This window comes from Gavialis gangeticus, unplaced genomic scaffold, assembly GCF_001723915.1.
Source record: "Gavialis gangeticus isolate Ggan-Ray unplaced genomic scaffold, GavGan_comp1, whole genome shotgun sequence".
NCBI lineage: Eukaryota > Metazoa > Chordata > Crocodylia > Gavialidae > Gavialis > Gavialis gangeticus.
Window position 1 is genome coordinate 98,736,753 of NW_017728992.1, and position 10,982 is coordinate 98,747,734.

Genomic DNA, 10,982 nt, shown 5'->3' on the forward strand with positions numbered 1-10,982 from the left:
TTGCGGGGGGGGGGATTGTTTTGGGGGGGGGGGGGGGTTGTAGCATCTGCTGCAGACTGCTGTCCGGTGGGATTTTTGGACTGGGTCTGATCCAGTGTGGCAATTCCAGCGTCTTTGTCAGTTATGTGAAATATTTGGACTTGGATAAAAAATTAAGGAAGCAGGGTGTGGTTTACTTTAAGGATGAAGCTGGAAGTCTGTGCCAGAGCTCTTCAGATAGGAGACTGCACTTTAGAAGTAGGATGTTATGGGACTTGAGGTAGTATCCTTCCATCTGAGGGGAGTTGCGGTCCTTGTTGCATAGGTCTGGATTTCTTCATTCTAGGCTTAATACAGTGCAGGAAATACAAATACCCTTTTCTCTTTTTTTTTTTTGCCAGATTATCCTTGTTCTGGATCTGTAAATGGAAGTTTTCAGTGACTAGAACATGATGTTAGTTCCCTTGGTCACTGTTTCCTTGTCCATAACTCAGGACTAGGCAAACAATATTGAAGGTAGATAGAATTAGTTGAGTATGAGAGGTTCCCGGAAATGCTTTTTTGTTTCCAGCTTCCATGTTAATGGTGAAATGTGTCTCTGGCCCATTGTATGTATCGCAGCAAAGACCCTTCCAGATTGAAGTAATCCTTGCACAGTTGTTCATTTGGATCAGGTTACGATGTGCTGAGTAAACTCTACTTGATAACCTGATAATAAGCATATGCTCTGACATAGTACCTTCTCCTGAAGTGTTCTGACAAGTTTTCAAAGCATCATCTTAAAACTGTTGTATTACTATAAAAAAACCCCTCACCTGAGTCATCCCTCCTAACAGAAGTAAAATAGGAAGCGTAAGGGGTAAGGAAGACAAACAGAGTACAAATGTCATAGTGATGAGAAGACTGTCCTCCTTTGTTGGAGTTTCTTTTCTAATCTTCCAAATAGTCCTCATGGTAGAATATTTTTATGAACAGCCTCTTGAGGGGGAAAGTGTTGATGTTTATAATCAGTTTAAAGGCCTGAGGACTGCTGCCTAGAAACACTTAATTTTTCCATGAGTACAGAATCTGTTTTGCTGTAGAAATCAGTTGTTGCAGGAAATATTTCTCAACAGCAGACTGGAGCAAAGCCACCCAGAAGTCTTGCAAAATTCTGTGGACACATAGCTTGTACATACTTCCCTGCCTCCGCAAGCAGAAAAGGAGGTGCTCTGCTTTGTAACAGTAAGGAGACTGGAATCACTGGGCAACTGTATGATACAGGAAGAAGAGGCCTCTCCTCCATCCCCAGCAGCCCTGGAGGGAATGGACAGAAGACAGAGCACCTGAGGTAGAAGAAAGATTCCACTGCCTAAAAATGGTTTTGTTTTATTCCTCCTGCTGCTGAGCACTTCCTTGCATAGCAAGCCCCTCCCTCACCTTTTAGTCCTTACACCCTTCAAGGAAACTGCCAAACGCTCCAGCTGTTCTCATGGTATCATCTATTCTAAGAAACTTCTAGGCATAGTATCCAGCATAGTAACTGACACTGTCAGTTGAGGATGCCTCCTACAGGAAGTTTTAGTTTCTCTGACTAGCATGAAATCTTCAAAATCTTAGCAGGGGCCAGTCCTGTTCTCATCTGGTTTTAGGGCAGCTCTGTGACCCCAGTTGGACTGTAGGAAGGAAGCAGTGTCGGCTCTATTTAGAAATCACTTGTAGCCCAGTAATTTTGGGGTCTCACTCACGATTTGTGAAGGTGAGGAGCAAGCCTTGGCAGAGTACAGGATTGTAGATTTGGAACCAGGAATGTTACCGTTCTGTGGACTGACTTCTGTGCACACCGGTGCTTCTTCAGAGCAAGACTTTATCTGCTAAATGTGGCTGTACTGCATTTTGGAATAAATGGCAGAAATGTGTGCTTGACCACTGTGACTAACCACTCTAATGCCTGGCCTCCAGCATCAAAAACAGAACTCAGTATTTGTTCCAAACATTCCTTGTATAAATTGCTGATGCCATGCACATACACTTTGAAATGTCTGCTCATCACTGTAGAACAGTCTAATTACTCAAACCAAGTGGGAGAGGTCTGTATTGTGGACCTGGAGCCTATGAATACCAAGACTCATTGCTGGCTTATTAGAGGCTTGAAACGGATCTGCACCACAAAACTTACCTTGCTTTATAGAGCCATTCTAGAAAATTACATTTTAAGCACAGTAACGTTGCTAAATCAAGTCTTCAGATTAAGGAAATACTAGAATTAATTTTGTCTACGCATTATCATTTCTGTCTTACCTGTAAAGGACTGTGATTGAATTAAGGACTATTTTTCCTTGGGCAAAGTGCCTAAGGAGTTCACTTATATCATGGCTGAATGTGTTGGCTGTAGGATCATGCTTCATTTACTCAAAGTTGGAAAGGTAGAAGTAGCTTAGCAGTCTGAAGGAAGAGCATAGATGGTTATTAGCCAAATGTTAGAGAACCTGAATTCATGTGAAGCTGTATCAGACTTGGGAATACCAGGTAAGTCATTTTAAAATCATAGGTGGTTACTAATTTCATTCTTTCTGAATGCCCAACTTACAGAAGTGCTCAGCATTTTCAGTTGAAGCTGGGCAAGTGAGAGAGATTCAAACCCTGCTGGGTAGTGCGATTGAAAGACAGCCATCTTTTGTTGCTGAGATATACTTAGGCTTTTAGGTCAGTCCCATGAGGCCCTAGTTCCACATCAGTGGAGGACTTGAAGTGTGATGTAAGGCTGGGTAGAGGGAAGATACCTGTGCAACTGCAGCATGACTCAGATTGTGCACTAAAGGAGAAGGGGTCCTGTATAAGTAGTCTTTACAAGAATTACAGATGCAGAGTCAGAATAAAGGTTGTACTTCCTGTCTGGAGTGCCTGAGTCCATGGATTACACTTAGGCATGTGGCTTTGAGTCCAGGATGGTTTCTGCCCAGTGTTGAAGCACTTAAAACTGGGTAGATTTGCACCTTATAAGATGCACATGCTTTCATAAGCAGCAGCTTGCTTCATCTGATGTTGAGAAATATCTGACAAACTAAATCAAAAGTGCAATAGCTTTAAGATGCAAATCTACCCTACCTCCTGCTTGACTTCAGACCAACATGGACTACCTCCCTCTGAAGGGTCTTAAGCCATAAGCACATTTCCTCTACTAAGATTTATGTAGTTAGACTCTTGGCTTATTGCTTTTGGGCACATCTGTGACTTAAAAATGTTTACAAAGCATTGTATTAGACTTACACTTTGCATTTTCCTACTATTGTATAGCAACATAAAAGGGTAAGTGTGCTTCTAAACTACCCTAAAGCTTTAAAAAAAATAAATCATGAATTACCAGATTTCTTTGGTCATGTGTTGTAAGGAACCCAGCAGAACTTAAGATCCTTGGTACAGAAAAATTCTAGTAGTTAAGCTAACATACTTTACAACAGGTCTACATGCGGACTCACTGCTGTTTCTAAGCATGAAGTACTAGACCCCTGCTCTCCCCAACCCAAATTATGAATGGGAACAAGATACTTCTGTACTGATGCAGCTTCCTTAAAAAGCCTGCCTACCCAGTCAGTACAAGAAAACCTTCCGATAAAACAGCTCTTCAGATATAATGACACCTTAATTCAGAAGCTTAATGCCATCTGGATCCAAGAGCAAAGCATAGTAGTTAGTATTCCTACTGGTTACAGGATCTATTAAACAAGTTGCAATAGGAACGGTGTCCTTGGATGACCTCAAGTAAGTGGCAACCTCCCATCAGACAAGAGGCATCATAGATCTGAAAAATATACTTGTTTCCATGTTGATGTCCATAATTGTAAGGATTATTTTAAGCAAATTGTATTGTTGGGTACAGAAGGAACGCTACTCTTGTCAGGGAACATTAGAGCTATTATCATAAGTAAGAGGCATCAGTGCCTGCTCTACAAAAACAGAGACTATGTATGGGAATGTAAACGTTAAATACATAAAAGGCATCTTTGTTATTGATCACAATTTATTTTAAAGTCATGAAATGCCAGCAACAGAACAGACTGAGTCAGCAGGTCAGGCTGGACAAATACTTGATTGTAGCCATGGTTGTTGGCTGTGGGCAGCAGCACTGAGTTACATAACGAGGCAACAATATCTCTTCTACCTTCCTGGCAAAAGTCAGGCAAGGTAAAGGATGGACAGCTATTGAACTGTGGTATAAACCATGCAAGAGCAACAAATGATGTAAGAATAGGTGTGTAATAAATATCTGGTTGATGAAATTAGAGGGGATGAAGAAGGGACAGGAGGAGGTACATTTAGAGCCACCATTTTAGATTTGTTTTTTGTTTTTTAAAGAAAATATCCTTCTGCAAGACATCAAAATTGTTTAAGTGTTATTGCCAACACAGTGGCAGCACAGTCCAGCAATGACTAATTGTTTTTTGGTACACAAATTGGTTTAAAATAATTTCCCTCTTCACGTAAGAATGGTTTGAACAAAAGTACATCTCCATTGTTAAAGCACTGGGGTTAAAGAAATCATCAGTAATCATTTATTTCACACCTAGGCAGAAATGACAAAAAATGAAGACTACTGTTCAGCTTCATCTTCAATTACTTCAATTCTGCGAGGCCCGTAGAGTAGAACATAAGCTATATGCCAGTCTCCACCCCCAGATAACCTCAGAATGTCTTCAGGTGTGACAATGCTGACTTTGTCATCATCAAACTTGATCCATTCATCTACAGAAAAACAAGAGAGAGACTTGTAATTCTTGACAACTAAAAACCGAGTGGGTTTTGAATCCTTAGTATCCTTTAAAAAGAAAAGGATGTCATTGCAAGGCCAAGGCTCAGTCTACAAACATACAGAAGGAGTTAACAAGTACAGTTAGGCAAGTTCTTTTCCAAAGCTCTCAGTACCTTGTTTCCTTTTAACCCATGATACATAGTGACCAGAGGAACTAGATCTTCCCTGATGTGTTAGTACTGCTTGCAGGTCGTAATAACCACAGTTGTTGGAACCAGTATCTGGGGAGATAAAAAATCATCACCCTAATTAACAAACAATAGTGACCACAAACACCATGGGAAAACAACCAGCATATAGTTTTATAGTTGCCATGACTGCCTACTAGATGTAAAGCTCTCGTGGATCATATATTTTGGTTTGAATAAACAAGTTGGTTTTATTCCTTTCTGTCAAGAAGTAGATTTTGCTGATCTGGTATAAGCTGTCTAGTGAATACACTAACTAACACTCCAAATTGCAGTTCTCCAGGTTACAACAGTTTCACAAATGCAACACAACATTTTGCATAAAGTTCAAGAATAGCTGATTTTGCATCTTTAACTCAATCACCACTCAAGCTTTTCAACATTTATCCCACTTATGACAGAACTGCAGTTCATATGCAGGGACATCACTGGCAGGGCGCAAACTGGGGCAACCACCCTGGGCCCCATGCTTTGAGGGCCCCATGGAGCCAGGAGGAACAGCCACAGTGATTCTGTGCTGCTGTCGGCTTCACATCCAGCCACTGGGCCCAAGTTTTAATTCAAATTTACAGTAAGAACAGACATTCTTAATGCCCCAGGGTTATAAACAAAATTGTGTAGAAGACAAGAGCTCTAATTCATGTGCAAAGATAGCTTTGAATAATTTCAGTACTGGTACAGGCAACCCCCGTTTAGCACTGTTTTACTATAAAGCTCATTTTAAATTGATACCCAATTTCAATTATTGCTCAGTGAGTTTCATTATAATGCTCGAAGTCACCATCTTGGGTCATTAAAAACAACTGCGGTCACCACCTTGGGTTGTCAAATACTTTTGGTTTCGCTTAACACTCGGTTTTTCAGGACCCAATTAAGAGTGCTAAGTGGGGGTTGCCTGCACCACAGCACAATCCCCTGCCAAGAGAGACTTGCTTTTCATAAGATGTTAATGGGTATAAACTGTAGTTCCAATGTCAAGGTTTTGCCTTTTGCTCTACAGCTTGACAAATATATCAGAGAAAGGGAAAGGATGTTCTACACAACTGCAGAACCTGCCTGTGATGCACAGCACCACCCGAAATGGAACATGAGGGAAGACTCACAAATGCATACCACACTTCTCTTCTGAGGCCCTGCACTGTGATCACCATGCATCTGTCCAGCTGGTGTCCTTTGGGAGAGGTCAGCAATTCTCTCTTTTGATGGCGAACCAGTTATTGAATCCAAGGCTGTAACTAGCAGTCTGGAGGCAGCCTCCAAGGCGTTAAACTGAAGCTCCCAATCCAGATGTTGCTCCCAGGCCCCAACACTCCAGATGCTGCCATTGCTGGGGTTTCCCTCAGCAGGGTATAGTATAGGGTGTGCCCACTGCATGGTGTAGCCTGGTCCCCCAGCCACTCAGAAGTTGGACAGCCCTGCTCTCTAACCCCCTGTCTGGGCTACTCCATTATCTGTGCAGTGCCAAACACTACCTCCAAAATAAACACAGTAAGAGAGGAGCAATGGAGATGAACACAGTAATGAAGCTTTCTTGGAATTTCACTCTTCTCTGACCAGAAGGAGAGGTTAAAAAAACCTCTATCTTTCAAGTGTCTGGTGCATAAAGGGGCACCATATACTTTGCCTGTGGAAGATTATGAGGCTGCTGTTGTTAAACAACTTTAAGTAATGAGCTAATACCTATGTGGAAGCCACTGAGCTTTCTACTTCCTAATATTTTAGCAGAGTTTCTGAAGATTCATTTCAAAATCATGAAAAAATAAGTTTTCCAATTGGGAAAGTCTTGTTATAAACTTAATTAAACACAGGCAATTTTTTTAGATTTTAAAATTTAAATGCAGGTTTTAAATCAATAGACCTCTCAGTATTTATTCACTTACCATCAGGAAAGGAAAATGGTTCATATTTAACTTCTTTCTGTACCCCATCACCTTTGCTAGACTGGAAAACAGAAAATGTGGTATTTTACAGATTATTTTTTAAAGACACTTTAATATAGCAAAAACAGTGTCATCTTTTTCAACAGATTTCATATGCCTTTATCTTTTCTTGGGTGTCCAAATACAAAGTAGTCCTATTAAGATGTCTCTAACTGGACAACCAAAACTGATGCAAAACTAAATCGCTAGTCCCTTTGGAAAGAGTAAATACAAACAGAGACAGAAATGTCTGCTCTGGACTGAACTAGACCACTTGCTCAATGGACAGACGAGCAGCCAAAAATGAACTGGTGGGTTGGAATACCAAAACACTTCTAGAACAGGAAGTTTTAGTCTCAGGAAAGCAGAGAGAGACTAGGTGGGGAAGAGGTGGAAGGTATTCTAAACGCCAATAAATTATTGATAGTATCAACTTGTTTTTTGTCCATCCCCCCACCCCACTCCTTTCCACTGTCAACAATCAAAAAGAAGTACAATCTTTTGTTAAATACCTAAATGAAATCTGATAAGGAACCTAAGGATAAACAAGCAACTTCAGTAATATCTAGACATAACAGCATAACTTTGTGGGACTATTTAAGAATATAGATGGGCATAGCAGATAAAGTTGCTTATGGAAATAACCTGTCTTATAACACAAGCAAACACACATAGATCTATAGCTATAACCTTTTAAAAATGTGGACTTTTGGATCAATACATGTCACTTCAATTCAATACCATACACCTAACAGCCCTGTAAAGCTAGTGAGCTCAGTCACCTGATAGTAAAATTACCAATATTTGACAAAAAATATTTTCATGTATAATGAGAACATTCTCACTGGTCTCCACTCCCACTTCCTGCACCATATTTTAAATCAGTGGGAACTTTTTTAGCAGGCATGTCACAAGCTAACCTGGAAGTGCCACTCTGACCCCCTTCTCCTGCCCAATCTGTTGCTGTGCTGCCTGTCCCCTCACCAGTCTGCCAGGTGCCAATTGTGGTAGACAACTACGCAAATAGCATCTCTCTCAAGTAAAGTTTCTAACTTATGTCTGTTAGAATTTCTTGGAAAACTAGAACAAAATAAATTGTTCTCAGGTAAAATCTAGGTGGCCAAATAGAAGACAACATTTCTTATTTTAAGGCAATCATGCTGACAGCTTAAGGTATTAACAACAAATGCACATATGGGTACAAGTGACATTTTTCATGTTCCATTTTCATTAGTTAGTAAAAAAACCACAAAACATTTTAAAAAGAGTCATTATTTGCCAGAACAGTCTTTCTACAGCTTTTGCAGTCTATGCAGTCTGCCTTTTCAGTGAGATTGTGGCACTGCAAATGTCAATCCGAGTGAACAGATTCTGGTGATTTTCACAGTCCCTGCCACACAACTTGCAGTGCCTTGAGCCTGGGGCAGCATTGCAAAGTATTCAGCCAGGTTCCCTTGAAGTGCTAATTTGGAATCAGTGAAAAATCTGTCAAATGAGGTATTTCAAAACAAAACATTTCAGGCTTAATGATCAACTCTCCCAGAAATAGCCTCATTTATATGGATGACTTCTCAAATCTGAGTTGACATGAAGGACATTAAAGTGCACTGGTATGACAATGCTGACCTGCTGTTCATGACACTTGATTTTTAAAGCCAAAGAAGGCTATTTCAATATGCTTAAGCCAGTGATTCTCAACAAGTGTGCTACAAGCTTCTTCTAAGGGTGCAATGGGTGCTGTACAACATTAGCACTGTTATGTATGCAAACATCTACACACAATTCAAAAGATAAACCCAGATGTTTAAAAAAAATACTGACCTGCTGTGATTTTTCTGAGTAGTTTGCAATAGAAGAATTGCTCTGTTGTAGTCAAAAACTAAGTGAAAGCTATGAGCTAGCATTTTCTGAGGGGTCCCTTGGGTCTATAAAAGGTTGAGAACCACTACCTGAAGGATATCAGCTTAGCAAACTGACAATCATTTACTCATGCTATCACTTAAGTATATTCATCTGAACAATAAACAATTCAGGCTAGAACCTAGAAACTAAGGTAAGGTGAAGATCTTTCAGCACACTGTTTATGCAAAATTTCATCAAGTCAAAATCCATCCAGTCAAAATTTCTTTATTAAGAAGGATGAAATGAAAATATTTAATGGGTCAATATGCAGGGTTGTAAATGAGCAGTTTACTTATATCAGCTCTTATTAATAGCCTGATATACTTTCACGAATGTGTATGAAACCAAAGTATCAAAATATCTGGAATAATACATAAAGCTAAAAAACTATGAAACTGCCAGGTAACCTACATTCTTTGGCTGTTGATTTACTTTTTTGTCTTCTAGGTCCTTGAATTTTGACCGATATGGGACCATTTTTTCTTGAAGTTCTGGTGTACAAAGTTCATACACATCCAACATAAGAGGAAATTTAACATCCTAGGAACAAGAAAAGAAAAATCAGGCTATTTACTTAGTCTAATATTCTCCGTGTATTTTTTTTTGTAGAAAGGCAAATCTGTGTAACTTTAAAATGTAAGTCAGTCATATGTTGATGCATTTGAAACAAATTAAGACCTCTAGGACAGGTTACAGAAATGCAAGCAACTGACTGATTAGTTCTCTGCTAAAGGACCACAAATATTTTGTGAATAGTGTCTCTAAAACAGAATAATCTATAAGCTACGATAATTATATTAACTAAATACAAATACACCTATGGAAGAACCTTTCCCATGTGATCGGTCTTTTTAATCCTGTACCTAAGCAGACAACTGTGTCTATTTCAGTAAGTTGTCAACTGGAAACTTATGCCCACCTATTGCTACTCCTATTGCTTATATATTTTTGTGGCATACTGTGGCTGAATTAAATATTATGTTGCAACCTAGCTGTGGCAGAAATAAAGAATAAAAACATGTATAACCACCTTATGGAAACATGAAGTGTCTAATATGGTGATTCTCCACCAGGGTACTGTGGCACCCTGATCTCTTTTCCCAGGTGTCACAGGGGTGGGTGGCCAAGCAATGTTAGCACTGTCAGAAGTGCAACATGATTAACAAGATGAACCCAGAGATTTAAAATAGGAATATATGATGCAGATAACATTTAGCCCTGATGGGGTCTTCCTGAGTTCTTTGGAAAAGAAGAATTGCTGTATTATTTTTCTGTAGTCAAAAAATCAAGTGCAAGTTAGGAGCTGGTTTTTTAATGGGGTGCCTCAAGTCTAAGAAGTTTAAGAACCAGTGATCTAATGCATCCCAAACAAGCTAAGACTTATCATCACCCTCCACAGCCATCACTGGAGCAAGTCCATACACTCATGCCTGTTTCATTGTTTCAGACTCACCAAAAGAAGAAATACCATATATGCATTTCACAACCTATATTCAGATCTTTCCTCCAGTTCTCACCAAACCTGTCTTACTGCACGTAATCTCTAGATAGTGGGGAAGACTGAAATTTCTGCTTTTTGTGGGTTATGGAAGAAGGAGAGAAAGCTAATCTAGGGCTAGCTTGGCAGACTAATATGATTCTAGGATCCTTCAAATATGCAATCTTTAAGATGATTATACCTCAGGTCACCCTCCTTCCTCCTCCCCCAAGTTGCATTCAGTTTACATATATGCGCCTCCATTTGTTCTGCATACATTTTCATAAACATGGACCACACAAGACTTCGTGTTATATATTTAATTCCTTCCCTGCCTGACAGTCAACAAGTGATCCTGGAGGTCTGCTACCTGAACACTAGAAAGCAGAACTGCTGGTCAAACAGTGTCCCTGAAGCCATACGGCACACCCTCAGCACACATGCCAAAGCCTGGAAATTAGACAGTGCATTTGGCACAAAGCACCCCTGAGTATACACCACAAACTTCTCCACAAACTAAGGCCACTCTACCCCAACTACACAGGCTTATTCTGGGTTTTGGCATGCCCTTAAACACCAAGTGTGAAATAAGAGCCCTCTCTCCTGTCAAGACAGTTCCAAAAAGGCAAAGTTACCCTTTAACTAGAGGTAAAAGCAGTATCAACCCACAATCCTCTAAAAAATCATTAGGGAGAGACAAAGAGCCACCCTTTAAGTATGGGTTAAAT

The 10,982-nt window shown here is 39.9% G+C and overlaps 1 protein-coding gene across 1 annotated transcript in view; it reads right to left on the reverse strand.

The window, feature by feature from the left end:
• Positions 1–3,961: 3,961 nt before the first annotated feature.
• The window catches only part of USP14 (ubiquitin specific peptidase 14), a gene marked incomplete at its 5' end in the record, with an annotated part of 42,100 nt that continues 35,079 nt past the window's right edge, over positions 3,962–10,982 (reverse strand). The window contains 4 exons of the mRNA XM_019518849.1: positions 3,962–4,701; positions 4,882–4,989; positions 6,837–6,897; positions 9,189–9,317. Of these exons, the coding sequence (XP_019374394.1) occupies positions 4,550–4,701; positions 4,882–4,989; positions 6,837–6,897; positions 9,189–9,317 (450 nt within the window). The remainder of the gene's footprint in view (positions 4,702–4,881; positions 4,990–6,836; positions 6,898–9,188; positions 9,318–10,982) is intronic.